The 15,155-nt window shown below is 37.4% G+C and overlaps 1 protein-coding gene across 6 annotated transcripts in view; it reads left to right on the top strand.

Annotated features, from left to right (window-relative positions):
- Positions 1-14,722, top strand: part of PPP1R13B (protein phosphatase 1 regulatory subunit 13B) — a 63,501-nt gene extending 48,779 nt beyond the window's left edge. For 3 of the 6 annotated variants that reach the window (XM_030452051.1, XM_030452052.1, XM_030452050.1), the window contains exons 9-18: positions 496-676; positions 5,784-5,953; positions 6,737-7,235; positions 7,793-8,559; positions 9,268-9,396; positions 10,115-10,252; positions 10,333-10,466; positions 11,141-11,307; positions 12,168-12,367; positions 13,214-14,722. In XM_030452051.1, coding sequence (XP_030307911.1) covers positions 496-676; positions 5,784-5,953; positions 6,737-7,235; positions 7,793-8,559; positions 9,268-9,396; positions 10,115-10,252; positions 10,333-10,466; positions 11,141-11,307; positions 12,168-12,367; positions 13,214-13,255 — 2,427 coding nt within the window. In that variant the 3' untranslated portion in view covers positions 13,256-14,722. The remainder of the gene's footprint in view (positions 1-495; positions 677-5,783; positions 5,954-6,736; positions 7,236-7,792; positions 8,560-9,267; positions 9,397-10,114; positions 10,253-10,332; positions 10,467-11,140; positions 11,308-12,167; positions 12,368-13,213) is intronic. The other 3 variants (XM_030452053.1, XM_030452054.1, XM_030452055.1) reach the window with 2 other exon arrangements.
- Positions 14,723-15,155: the final 433 nt, after the last annotated feature.

The raw sequence follows: 15,155 nt of genomic DNA, 5'->3' as shown, positions 1-15,155 counted from the left end.
CTCAGGTTTTAGCAAATACTGATCTTCCAATATGGAAGATTGATGAAAATATAAATGATGTGATTTACTTAGTCTTAATAGTTGTCTGGAATTTTGAAAAGAAAGCAGTTGCAGAGCAGACCACTTATCTAAGGACTAGACAGAGGAATTCCAGGTTGCCATGTGTATCCCTAGCTGGAGGTATTGCTTTAGAAAAAAATCCCAAGCATATTTGATCATTCAAGAACTCATTTTATTCCATTTTCCTAAGAAAGGCACAATGAAAGAGACTTTACACTGATCAAGTTTTTAATGAGAAATGTATGTGCTGTTACTGAGAAATTTAATTTTGAGATGTTAATTTTAGGGAATAGATTTGTACTTTTTCTTTTTTTGCAGAAGCATGAAGTATGATAACACAATTAAGGTTTCTTAGCATGGTTCCAGATAATTAAATTTAGACCTAATGTCTAGATTAAATGAAAGTTCACATTTCAATTTGTCTGAATTTTTTAGTTGAATCGTATTAATGGAACTTCATCACCCCAATCATCCTTGAGTGCTTCAGGAAGGGTGGCAGCAGTAGGACCTTACATCCAAGTCCCAAGTGCTGGCACTTACACCGTACCAGTAGATCCAGTTAAACCACAGTCTCTCACCATTGCTTCTAGCTCAACACATGGAAGATCAAAATCTGGTAAGCACTTAAATGTGGTGTTCATTAATACACATGGTTTGGAAAGGAGTAATAAAGAAAACAAGTAATTTTAGGAGACCCAATGTTGGCATAATCTCTGTAGTTGAAGATGTGAGTTTTAGATGCCCTGTTCTGTGAACTGGGTATTAGTCATTTGATAAATGGTGGTTTTGCCTCTTTCCATGTTTTTTTTAGGAGACCTGTTTTCTTTGAAATTTTACTAGCTGGTACTCAGCTATAAAGAGCACATGTTCCTCCATACATTCTGTCTGCTGTTTTTAATAGCTTTTAAATTTGTTTGTGTTCAAATACAATATCAACTTTTTGACAAACTATATTTTAAACAAGTATTTATGATATGTTGCTTTTTGTCAAGTAAAACAAAGCTAGTGAGCAAGTAAAAATAATATTCTCAGAAGAAAACTAACTAGGAGAACAAATATATTGGAGGTTTTTACTTCAACTGAGAATTGGTGGTGCTGAAGCATTTCTGAATTGGAATAATCTTAAAATTGATGCTGTTTACTTGTTTCTGTCTTCGTTAGTGAAGAAGCTGCCCCTTCAGAGTACTTCCCAGAATTTTATGTCCAAATTGGCTCTCATTTCTCCCATAATTACTAATTCCATCTACATTATAATTTTTATTTAAATTATTATTTACTTTGGAGACTGAAGGAAGCCAGTCATGATATTTGTGCCTTAAGTTCTCATTCTGGTAAAGCTCTCCTCTCTGTGCACATCTTGGCAAAATTAGAGTTCTTAATAAAAGGTCAGCTAAGAAAATGTACATGATGGAAATAAAAATGCACAATCCCGTGAGTTTAACCACAGAACTTAGTTTACCTGGTCTCCTAGGAGAGATCTAAAAATGAGGTAAACCATGACCACCAGAGTGGAGTTTCTGCAATATTCACTTACATCCCAGTGGTATAAACTGAATACTCCAACAAGGCTTGCAACATCCTTCCAAATGGGGAAGAGGAGACGGAGAGGAAACAGTCTGAACCTCTCTCTAGGAAGGAATGACAGAAATGTCTCCCAAAAATCCAAGGCCAGAAAGTGAAACTGTCCATACAGAATGTAAAAAACCTAATATTTGGAATTCAAAGGCTTACAAGTCTTCTCCATTGAAATTAGTGATTTAACAATAACTTCAGTTTAATCTGACAGCTGTACATTCCCCTTCACTGTGGTTTTATGGAAATTTTTGAGACTATGGAATGATTGAATTGCAAGTGACAGACTTGGCAACAGCTTGGTTTTCAGACATGAGGATTCCTCTTCCACATATGGGAAGTCATCTCATGACTTTCAAGTTCCCCAACCAAAAATAATTCACAGTTTTTAAAATACCAGCTTGAGAAGATATACATGCCCACTTTCACACCTAACCTCAGGAAGTTACAAGATATCTGAATGATAACTTTATGATTTTATAAAAGTAATTATTTTACCTCAGGACTGACTTTGTGTTGATCACTCTGAATGTACTTGAATAAAGTCCATAGATTTATGTAAGGAGAAGCTTATATGCTGCCAGGAAGAAATTATGAAATACTTTTCAACTGTCATGCTTTTATTTCTCATTATCTGAGTGTTCCTGTTCTAATTTCTCCATTGTCATTGTTATAATTTCTCCACCACTTTTTTTCTTTCTTTTTCTGTGTAACTGGATCTGCCTTGGTGTGTCCGGTAGAGACAGACTGTGGGTGTGTGAAAAAATCTCCAGACACCTGGAAGGTTTCTGATTTAGACATAATAGTGGATCCTATTCTGTCACCTCCCACTTCTCTTCAGTCTGCTGCTCACAATGTCATCCGCCTGGCACCTACTGTCTTTGACACCCAGCACTGTGAGTCCGTAGAAGATCTCTGGCTAGCTAAGAACTCAGTTTTTAATATGGTCATCTGAGCTCTTGCATACAGATGCATATTAAACAGCATCTTTAGAACTTGTGTTGTGGTCTAGCATGCAGAAGATGCTGTTGAAATGTAAAAATTGCTGAGAAGTTGCTTTTCGTCTATGAAGAAAACAGTTTTGCAGCAAATTCATCCCTGGAGTACTGGAGCAGTGTACTTGGGATGAGTTTTCTTCATTGAAAAATCTTGACATTTTCTAATGGCTATGAGAAAATTTATGGTCATCTCCAAAGCATGTTTTAGTATATCTCAGATGAGATAGATGTATTAAATACAGGTTTAGCCTGAATACTTAGTGGTAAACTCTGAGTTTCCATGTTGCAGTGGCCCCAGAGTTGAGATAAAAGCTCACTCTGTCCAAGTCAATAGCAAGAATTTTGCTGACTTCTAGTGGACAAAAACGTACTTGGTTTGTGCTTCTGTTGCTACAGTAAATATCTCGGACACAGACATAGGCATTTATTTAAGTAAAATCAGAGAAAATGCCCAGAACATTTTTTGTTTGTAGGTCAAATTTATGTAAATACCAAATGGACTGATGGGAATTGAAACAGACAGAGCATTCGGTCGTCTTGCAGGCAGCAGACAGGAGGGTACATTCGGGAAAAAAGCATCTGGTTGGCTGAAATGGCTCTGGGGTGGCTGGGAGCAGGAGCTAGTGAGGGCTTGTCAGAAGGGTGTTGCCATCAGATGGGCAAGAGTGCCTGGGACCTCAGATAGCAGGAGGCTGTTTGGTTGCCTCCTCTGAGCACCCATCGCGCAGGTTCTGGCACCGTGCGCTACAACTGCAGATTGCAACAGCAGCAGCTCAGTGAGTGCATGAGAGCTGGGCTGAGCTGTGGGAGGACGTGAGAGGTACACTCATAAAAAATGCCTGGTAGTTGGCAAGTCTGCCAGATGGCAATATGAAGGACATGAAGGTGGGAACAGTTACGATCTGATGTTTATGTAAGTAGAACAAAACATAGAAGCTAGAGAGAGAGGAGAGAGAGAGCGAGTTTAAATTTACTTCCAGTCTGTTACCTCAGAATCTGGGAATAAACGTGCTAATATTTGGAATTCAAAGGCTTACAGACAGTTTTTGTATGACTGTCTTTCTCATGGAAGAGTGTGGGCTTGTATTTGCAGGTAAGATAATTAAATTCTTGAGGATTTTTGCTGTTGTTTCTGTAAGTGCTTTTTTAATAGTTAAACTTCTGGCAAAGGTGCTGTCATGTTTAGTGTGACTCAGTTACAACACCTTTTACTGATCTTCAGAAAAAAAGTTTTACTGAACCATACCTTGTAGGAGTTATGGATCATTCTGTATTTTGTGAAGTAAGTGTTACTTCAGTGCAATACTTTAAAACTTGACATTATTTCGGGTCAAAGTGTTTAAACAGTCATTTTTTTTTTGTCTTTGTCTTCGTAACCAGATTACAAACAAAGCCCCCAGCATACCCAGTTCTTGGATGTTGCCAGTACTAAAGCTGGCCTCATTACTTTACTTCCTGGCAGTTTGCAAACATGAAAAGTAATTTCTGGACAACATACTATACTCTCAGTATAAAAAAATATGTGTTAATCCTATTTAAATGACCAATCACAAAAATACTCTTTCTTCAAAGTTACTGTCTCTCAGAATTCAAACACAGTTAATCTCAATTTAAAAGGTTAATACAATAGAATGTGTATAATATTAAGGAATGGTTTGGACATAAAATTGAAAGATATTTAGTATGGTAGATTAAATCCAGAGGTATAACTTACCACTTTTAAGTAAGCAAAAAATAGTGATTTTTAATAAGCCTATAAATAGGTTTGTGAGCTAGAGGAGTGAATTTGTAGTCCCCTAGTGAAAACATTAGGTTAGTGATGAAAGAAATCTTCAGGTTGTCATTTCCATAGGGGGGAATAAAATGGATACTGAAGAGGATAAGGCTTGTGCATAGAAACTAGAGTGGTGATGTTAAATTCACTGTTATTAGAATGTTCCTATTCATTCTTAAGATTATCTGCTATACTAGACAGAGGATGGCAAAGAATTCTAGAAATAGCCTTGCCTATTCTATTTTCTAGAGGCTTAATGCTATAAAGGGAAACTTTGCTATTAAATAACTGATTTTTATTTGATGTTTTCTTACTGTGGGGGTCCAGAAATCTCAGTAGATCTACACACACATATCCCCCTCCATTTTAGTTGTTATCCTCTATTTAAATTAGTTACGTGCTACATGTCATTCTTGCTGAACCTGAGTGCTCCACTAAGATAATTACAGGTATCAGGGAAGGAGAAATTATCTCTGGTCTCCTTAGAGACACCTGAAGTTTAATCTTTTAAAAGCAAATCAAAGCGTTGAAATCTAACCAGGGATCTATTTAGTTACTACATAACAGATCCAATGATCAGACTATTCAAGCTTTCTTGCTTACTTAAGAAAGCTGAAACTAAATCCTCTCATGCAGTTAATAAAGTCATATATCAATGCACTTAGAACTTCATTAAGGATTTGTTGCCTCAGCTGATGTGCAGCTATGCATGATTTTTGCATATGAAGATGATTAAATTCCTTGACTTGTATCTTGACACTGTGAGTTGAAGTTGTCAGCTGATTTTATAAATGTCTTTAAATCTTTGGGCCAATTCTAATCAGGTGACTGTGTTGAGGAAAAGCAAAAGGTAAGTTAACTGCCACAAAAGAATGTGTGCTTTTGTTCCACCCCATTGTTGAAATGAACTTTTACATCCTGTTATGATTGAATGAACCTAATAACCACAGTTTAAATTTGGAGTAAGTCCACTCAGAGCTTACGCAGGCTTAACATTTAGCTTAACGTGGCAATCTCTGGATAATACCAAAAGAAGCATGTTTCTGTTTTTTCATTTCAAGATTAAATGTTTCTGTAAGGATTTATGTTCTGAATTTGTTAGCCTTTTAAATAGTAGAGTATAGAATGCTGAAATCAAAATTTTAACCATCTTTTTTTCTATAGAAAATTTCAATGCAATTGAAAATCAAAGTGTAGTGAACAGCATATTATATGCAATGATTTGGCTTCCAGTAGTGATTTCTGACTCAAACATGAATATGATTTATCTCATTTCTGGAATCAAATTAATCCTGCTGTAATCCATTTGCATGTTGTTTTGCTTGTTTACAATGATGGTGTGGTTTACCTTTAATATAGTATTTTTTTCTGTTTTCAAGCTAATGATGGAAATTGGCCAATACTTAAACAGAGCTCAACCCCTGTGGTAAAAACTCCTCAGATCTCCAACACAGACTGGAAAGAATCAAGCATGGATACTGCTTTAAAACAAGGATCTATATCCAGCCAGCCATTGCCAACTTCAGTATTAGGAAGTACTGATAAGCTGGTGGGTTTCTTCTGTGATACATTTATAGATCTGTTTTGCTGAAATTACAAACCTTTGGCTTCCATAGCTGTAACTTCAGTTATATACACATTCAGTTTCCCTGCTGATTATTATTTTAAAAATCATAAAGAAAATCACCTTTGTATTCCTCTTGTTCCTTTCTGTTCTTACCACATTACAGTCTTTTTCCCAATGTCAGCAGTTTGCATTTTTTTTTTTATTTTTACATATGTCTCCACTTTTCTCTCCCCTTGCTTATCCAAATCATATCCCCCACCTTCCTATTTTTCTAATTCAAATCTTCATCACTATTTCCCCTTCACATAGATTATTGCTTTTTTAATGCATTCTTTCTCACAAAAATCTCCCAAAATAAGTTATTAAATCCATTCTTGAGGGAGTCCACTGGTGGTTTCTGTTTGCCTGCACTGTTTCTCTAGTACTTTGAATTCTTTAAAAGTGTTATCTTTAAGGACCTTGTCTCTATAAGATTTTAGTAAAGTCTGTTATCACTTTATGTATTATCAAATACATTATCAGCTAGATACTATGAACAAGTTATTCAGGCTTTGAAAGTATGCAAATAGTTCTGGATTCGTATTAATGTATTATAGCTGAAGATGCCTTTAAACAGCAGCCTCTGTGTGATGTATGATGAAGTCTTGTGAAAATTCAGGTAGAACTGTATCTAGATAATAAGGAACGCAAATCATTTGTGTTTATCTGTCACACACAAAAGTATATTATTTAATTGAATGCTTATATACCCTTGTTTTTACACAGGGTCTTGACCTGGGGAAGGTGCCACCAACAATTCCTGGTGTAAGCAAGCAGTTGCCTCAGAACTATGGGACCTATCCAAGTCCAGTTCCCTTAGGAACAGGTTCTACAAATTCTCTAGAAAGAAGGAAGGATGGCAGCCTGCCCAGACCTGGCACCAGTGTAGCAAATCGGCAAAGACCTGTTCCACTTCCACCACCAAGCAACGTGCATCAGCCCAGTTCTTCACAGCAGATTCAACAGAGAATTTCTGTACCTCCCAGCCCTACTTACCAACCTTCTGGTCCCTCCTTGTTTCCAGGAGATGGCAGGCCAGAACTCCCTTTAACTGTGGCAATCAGACCTTTTCTAGCTGATAAAGGATCAAGACCTCAGTCTCCCAGAAAAGGGCCACAGACAGTGAACTCCAGTTCCATCTACTCAATGTATCTTCAGCAAGCAACACCACCAAAGAATTATCAACAAGCTGTGTACAATACTTTAAATAAGTCGGTAAAAGCAGGTACAATATATTTTGCTTTATTTTTTTTTCCTTTGAAATAGATGGTTAAGATCTACTTGCTGGGCTTAGTTTATTTTCCATATCACTTTGAAAAACTTGCCTAAAACTGCGTGAAGAGGAAAGAAGTTTTATGTATGCAGCGTGGCAGAAAAATGATCCCCTATATTTTTGGGATGCTAAATAAGTATACATTGGGTTAACTTTGAAACAAGATGCAAGTAGAACAATACAGTCTGGGTACTCTGGCAATACCTTCAGAAATAAGTTGAAAAAACAGTGTCTTGAGAGGAGAGTTTTCCTTCTCTTACTGTTTCCTCATGAGAGGACAAACATTCCAGGTGTTACTTGTAGCTTGTAATTTTAAGTACCATCACCATGGCCAACAGGTGAGTATTTATTTCTGGTTTGATACGTTCCAATACAATAATTAGATTTTCTTGTCTTTCTGTAATAGAGCCAAGGAAGTAGCAAGTTGCATAAACACAATTTATTTGCAAATATGTTATTGTGTAGTTTGAGAACAGTTCTTCACTGTTTTCCATCTTTCTTTTCTTCAGTTTATGGAAAACCTGTATTACAATCTGGTTCAACTTCTCCCTCACCCTTGCCATTCCTTCACGGTTCTTTGCCTGCCCAGACCCCCTCACAGCCACCATCTCAGCCTCAGTCTGAGGTGTCTGAAAAAGAGCCAGAGCTTGAAAATGCCCCACCATCCAGTGAAAACAGCAATGTGGAAAACATTCCTCGTCCTCTCAGTCCTACTAAGCTCACACCTATTGTGCATTCACCCCTACGATATCAAAGTGATGCTGACCTTGAAGCTTTGAGAAGAAAATTGGCCAATGCTCCTAGGCCGCTGAAGAAACGTAGTTCTATCACAGAACCAGAAGGCCCAAGTGGACCAAATATACAAAAATTACTGTATCAGCGTTTTAATACTCTTGCTGGAGGAATAGAAAGTGCTCCTTTTTATCAGCCAAGCAATCCACAGGACTTCATAGGCATCTTAGCTGATGTTGATAACGGTAACGCAAGCACCAATGGCAATATTGAAGAACCTATTTCCGTGCAACCTACAGTTCCTCTTCCTGATGAGCCACCCCCTTCATCAGATGCCAATGATAATGAATTACCTTCCCCTGCTACTGAGGAACTGATAAGCACTGAAACCACAAATCAAACATCTGAGACAACTGAAGATAACAACAACAATCCTGCTATAGTTCCTTCTACTGAACAGTCATCCAGTCCCACACCTGAGGTCAGTTCTCCGGTAGAAGATGAAGCTCCTTTGCCACCTGCTCTTCCTCCTCCACTCCCTCCAGTAAGTAACAAAGCAGAAAGACAATTTTGTGAACTGTAGAACTTGGTGTGTTTAAGCATAACTGGAAGCTGGTAAGCTTATGCTAAAGGGTATCTCTGCACCTCAAGTTTCATGACACTAAGAGAAAACCAGGGAGCTCCCAAGGAGAATTCTGATGGGTTAGCTTCTTTATTACTGTAGCTGTTTAATAAGGAAAATTTGCATACAGGCTACAGGAGGCTGTGTATGTATTTTTGGCTGTAGAACATTTTTGGGGGATGTACTCTTACTGTAGAACTAATTCTGGAATCTAGGATTCCATTTAAAACTTTTTTTTTCATTTCTCTGGGTCTGCAAAGATATTGGTATGAAACAAAGGGTAGGCTTAATGTCAGTTGGAAGCTTTTTCATTTGCAAGCAAGCTACTGGGAGAAGCACCCCTTTTCCTCTGTTAGCAGAGAGATGTGAGACCAGAGCTAAAACTAACAGCAACACAGCTGACTTGTTTTAGCAGAAATGTTTTTCTAATGGGGCTTGTCACATAATCTGAATTACTTTCAAAGTCCCTCCTCCAGCTGCACCAAAATGTTTTAAATACTTGTCATTACCAAAATCTACAGCATATGGATAATCAAAAATAGGGAGAAAACTGAATTTTATTCTTAGTTGTTGATATGACTCACTTTAATGTTGGTTTCAAAGAATATCTCCACTTTTTGATTGACATAGGGACCTTGCATTCCTCTGACACCTCGACTGCAGCGTGCACAGGGCCTTGTATGCATTTTCCGTGAGCACAAGTGGGCCAGGATACTTCTGGGAGAATGGAATATTCTAGCAACAGATACTATTCATGCTGTGAGAGGTTTATTTTCCAAACTGAAATAGCCATACTAAATAGGAACATAAATGAAAACAGATCTTAGAGTGCTAGAGATGAAAAGCACTCTATAAAAGCTGTAATTAATAATAGATTTTATTTTTTCTTCTGGAAAGTGACAAGGACATGTGCATGATTCAGAATATTATCAAAACACATTTAAATGTGTTTCAGATCTTGAGAATGCTGCTTCTGACAACACAAGCTAGAATGCCACATAAAATACCTTCATGTTCTGTACTTTTCTTTCCCACAGCAAAACTCCTAACTTGTCAGCACTGACCTACAGCAGATACTTTTAATAATTCAAGGCAGAGTCCTCTGAGTAGAGACCAATACTCAGGCTTAATTGTGTCATCCTTCTTGCTTTAAGCAAAGGTTCTGACTGTCTGTCAGACAGTCAATCAGAAGCACATTCAGCTTACACTAAATATAATTAAGACAGTGGTACTTTGTTCCTTGTATTCACTACCTTTAACGAAAAGTTTCTGAATAGCACTGGCATGATTTTTCATTTTTTAACTAATATGTAATAAGATATCAAGCCTTTTGTTTAGAGACTTAAAAATGTTTGCATAGTTCTTATTAAGATTTAAGGTGGATGGGATTCTTAATATATTTTAAAAGTAACTGAATAATTTGTAATACTTACGCAACCTGAAATGATGCCTTGCAACCTCTCTCATCTCTACTCAGACAAAACGTACCAACTTGAAGAAACCTAACTCAGAAAGAACAGGCCATGGTTTGAGAGTGAAGTTCAATCCATTGGCCCTCCTCCTAGATGCTTCTTTGGAGGGAGAATTTGATCTTGTACAACGAATCATATATGAGGTGAGCTTCTAAACAATGGCAACCTCTTAAAATATTTTAGGGGGGAAGGAGCTGAAGGTGATCTCTCATGTTTTCAACAGGTTGATGATCCCAGTAAACCAAATGATGAAGGCATTACACCTCTGCATAATGCAGTGTGTGCTGGACATCACCACATTGTGAAGTTCTTGCTTGATTTTGGTGTAAATGTAAACGCAGCAGATAGTGATGGGTGGTAAGTGTCAAGATTCTTAACTTATCATCTGGGAGAAACACCATATTGATGCATACTCAAAATGTAGTCAAGACCTGTTTTGAGAAGAGTTTCCTTCCTTTTTACCCTCTGCAAATGAGGGCACTTTTTAATCTCTAGTTGGTAATGAGCAGCAGTGCATGGTTATACTGACACCATTTTGGTTTACTTAAGTCATATAATTGCATTCATGCTCAGATGCTGAAATTATTGAACTGTAAATGACAAGGGGTTTTTTAAGTTTCATCTTCATATAACCCACCACAGATTTTGGTGTTCTTGAAGAACCTAGGTAGCGCTTCTATAGTGTTTGTAGGGGATGTGAAGCCTTGCTGTGCTGGTGTGTTTCACCCTCACCTTTCTTTTACTTTTCCAATTTCCTCGTATGGGAAAATACCCATTTATACCCAGCAGTGCTGTAAGCTACAAAACCTGATCTTTTTGCTACCATCTGTTTTATGATGTTTGGCTTTACTGGAGTCAGGTAAATCCTGAAATTCATTCCAGTTGTTTGACACATTTTGAACAATACGTATATACATTAAAATAAAGAACAGCTTCTAAAAATAGACAGGCTAGACTCTATATTGCAAAATAGTATAGTTAGGATTCAGAGAGGTTTATTTTTTCATGTCTATATTTTTGTTTTATTTCAGGACACCCTTGCATTGTGCTGCTTCTTGTAATAGTGTTCATCTGTGTAAACTACTGGTTGAATCTGGGGCAGCTATTTTTGCTTCAACTATAAGTGATATAGAAACTGCTGCAGACAAGTGTGAAGAGATGGAAGAAGGTTATATTCAGTGTTCCCAGTTCTTGTACGGTAAGTTATGACACTACAAACTTTTTTAGCTTTTTCTAAAATTTGTCTCTTTTTGTCTCTGATCTGCATGAAACATATGCTTAGGTCCCAGGCTTGACAATACTGTCCATCACCCTCCTGTTCTTTCAGAATGCTAAGAACAGAATATTCTTTCCAATACTATGTTGCTCATAGTTCTTCTGTTCTGAGTTACTTCACAGGCTCCTGATATTGCAGATTTTTAAAGTTTTATTTGGCTCAATTTCAAGAAAGTGCTTCCACAGGGAGGTTTTGACAGCCACAGTGAATTGTCAAGTATCTTGCCAGAAATACTGCAATCCTCAGATGCATAAATTTCTAGCAGAAAGGTGTACTTTATGAATAATTAACTTAGAGAATCTAGTTACTAACACATATTTTGCCAAGAACCTTGATGGAGCAGTCATTTTTAATTTGCATCAGCAGATGTAAGTTTAATTAAGGTTCTATATAATTGACACTGCTGATTTTTCAAACACTTCAGGTGCTGCTGTAGAAAGCAGGCCTGTGAGAAAAATACAGTAGTTCCCTAAAGCTGCTTTACTCAAACAACTGTAAAACTTTGTTATACTAATTTGAATTTTAAAATTGTAAGGCTTCTATTGCATATGTAATAAGTGAAAAAAGTCATGCTCAAAATTGGTTTCACATGTTCTGTAAAACTTGGTTGTATCACGCGGGTAAACTTCCCAAAGCATTTCATAATGGAAGAGCTGAAAACTGTTTATGAAATTTCATGAGTAAAAGACTAATATTTGGGCCACAGTGTCCACACTTAAAAGCTCAGAGGCTAAAAGAGGATGGTTTACTATCTAATGTGTTCTCTAATTTATTGTTACCAGGAGTGCAAGAGAAATTGGGAGTGATGAACAAGGGTGTGGTGTATGCTCTGTGGGATTATGAAGCCCAGAATAATGATGAGCTGTCATTCCACGAGGGTGATGCCATCACTATTCTCAGACGTAAGGATGACAATGAGACAGAGTGGTGGTGGGCCCGCCTCAATGATAAAGAAGGCTATGTGCCTAAAAATCTTCTGGGGGTAAGTTGGTTTCAAGTTACTTTCTCTATTTTTTTACTTCCTCCTGAAGTATGACCACGAGATGGATCTTTGGGTCAGAATCCCTGGGTGCATCATGTGAATACACTGCTAGGAGGCACTGCAAAGCAGATTAACCTTATCTTTCCAGCCTGTGTCACTGTAAACAAAAAGGAGAGGCTAGGGTTAGGGCCCTAGTGCTATTTTTTATTTGGCAAGTTAGTGTATTTAATATAGTTCATGCTTTAATCTTTAATAAGACTTTTTTTCCCCTTGGCTTCAATGTGAAACGTGGTGGCTGTACTGGGCAGCGTGTAGCTTTTGCTCAGGAAGTGCTTTAGGCACAAGATAAGCAATAGATAGATGTGTACAAATTTAAACAGGAAAGAACCTTGAAGATAACAACTGTAGGCAAGTCATTTATGCTGCTCTCAGTCACACAGCACACTGCTGTCATGACAAACTAGAAATGTCAGGCTACTGAGTAGAGAGATACAGAGGACAAAATGCGTAAGAAAACCTTACAGAGCCAGAAATAAACTCTAAGTGTTGGTGTGCAATTCTTTGGTCTAGTCTGGGATCTTGTACCCAGTGAACCAAGTGATTTTCAGAGCAGCAATTTCACAGCTGTTGGCAGGAATAAGTCAGCTCTTGGTGTCACAATGCTTCTGGTTTAATTTTTCAGAATTTACCTAAGAATATGCTGTAGTTCATAAAAACCTTACCCCCAAAAAAACTCTTCATCACCCAGTTCTTGTTAATAAGTACCCCTTGGTTATTATTGGATTGATTTATATTTAACTTGGTATCAACCATGTAAAACCTAATGGTTTTGTTCTGCTTTTACAGTTATATCCACGAATAAAACCCAGACAGCGAACCCTTGCTTGAATTCAGTTCTACGACAGTGCAATACCGTGCTGGTAACTGGAAACCTAAAACTTACACTGGAGCCATCATTTTTGATCATTTCACACAGAGAAATAAAACTATGATATTTAGTTTTAATGGTGCTTTCTCTTGTTAAATGGACAGCATCCACAATTTTGAAAATCTGCAGTTTGTAAATGAGGATTGTTTTTCTGTGACCCACCACTGGTGAGGAGTGGTACCTCCACTGTCCACAGCCTTGTGCCAACTGTTGTCTAAAGCAGTGTTTTTGGTTAAAGTTCCGTGGTAGGAGCTTTCTTGTGTTCAATGTTCAGAGGTGTCACTTGCAGAGTGCAGATATGCTGTCCAGTTTGCTCCAACCCCTCAGTAACTGTTCCATGTCAGGATTTTGGATATTTTATTTGATACCAGTGAATGTTGAGTTCTCGTTACTCATCAACTCTTTGGTTTCTAGGACATAAGAACTCCACCTGTTACATGCACCAAAGCTTCACCAGGGCTAGGATCTTAAGGGTAACATGCTCTTAAATCCCAGTCAGACATCCCCAACAAAAGCTTTATGTAGTCTAGCATCAAGTATTATTTACATTTAGAATCAACCTAGAGAACTAACAAAACAACAGTATTTTTTACACTTCTCAAAACCCCTACACAATATTTCACTCGTTTTATTTTATTATTATTCAGCCTACAGCACCAGTGCTACCTCTACTGATGTAAAGGTTCCCCTACTAACCACCTGAGCATTGTCCCTCCTGGACAGAACAATTAGTACTGAATTTGCAGCAGCTTAAGGGATTTGTATGTCTGCATGGATGAAAGTGCAATAGTCGAAAAGGGTGAGAGTCTGGTGAGGGTTACACTGTGTAATTTGAAGTCTGCCTGAGTCAATCTAGAAGAAAACATGAAGGACTGGATACAAGTAGAAAGAAGGTTGTGTAGATGCCGAGTCAAGGAGAAGGTGATGGGTCTAGAGAAGGTTTTAAGAAAGGCAATAGCTTAATAGAGGAGTTTCTGTGGTTCTTGGCAACCTACATCTGTTGCCAAGGCAAGTTATGCAATAACCTATTCCACTACATTGTAGTTTCAAGAAAAAGAAAAAAAAAAGAAAAAAAAAAAAAAAGCACTTCACTGGAATTTTAATTGTACATGATTTTATATATCAAAAATATATTTTGAATTTCCCATTATAAGTTTTAGCCATATTTCTTGTAATTTTCTCCCATTTAACAGTATACAGTTTAATTAATTCTTCATGTAGAAGTTCTGTGTATAATTTATATATCCATTTCTGCAGTGCTGTAACTTGCTTTTACCACAGGCTAGCATTAACTGTATATATTGTGGTGAAAAGTGAAAGGGTATTATTGTTGAAGAATTTGCTACATGAATGTGTTGATTTCAAGAGCCTATGAGACACTAATTCAGAGAACATGTAAATGTGCACAATAAAGTACTGCTAAGGCATGGCTGCATTCTCCAGTATTTTTGTACAGGTAGCAACATTAGATGTGTCACAGTTTCCAAAAACAGCAATTTTAGCTTGCTGTGTTCTAGCTGTTAGCTCAGGTTTCCTCACTGTTTTATCAGCTGCACAGAAAATGACTTGCCAAACAAATTCTGGCTATTCCTTATGACAGTATTCCAGCTGTGTCAAATTAATACTTGCCTAGAAAATCTTGAGAGAGTCCTTTGCACAAGCTGGCAACTGAGCTTTGTGTGCTCCTTTATTCCATCTTTACCAACAGCATAAGAAAGGCACATTTGGCTGAGCACATGTAGCCAGAGGATTCATCCCATTGGCTGAATCAATTATCAACACACAGAACAAAAATTAGGGTGCTGTTGATAGAAAGTCCAAAGTTTAAATTTAGAGAGCACACTCTATGCATCATTAAAG

This window comes from Calypte anna, chromosome 5A (assembly GCF_003957555.1).
Source record: "Calypte anna isolate BGI_N300 chromosome 5A, bCalAnn1_v1.p, whole genome shotgun sequence".
In the NCBI taxonomy this organism is placed as follows: domain Eukaryota; kingdom Metazoa; phylum Chordata; class Aves; order Apodiformes; family Trochilidae; genus Calypte; species Calypte anna.
The sequence above is the reverse complement of the archived record's forward strand: the minus strand, read 5'-3'. Positions and strand labels throughout refer to the sequence as shown.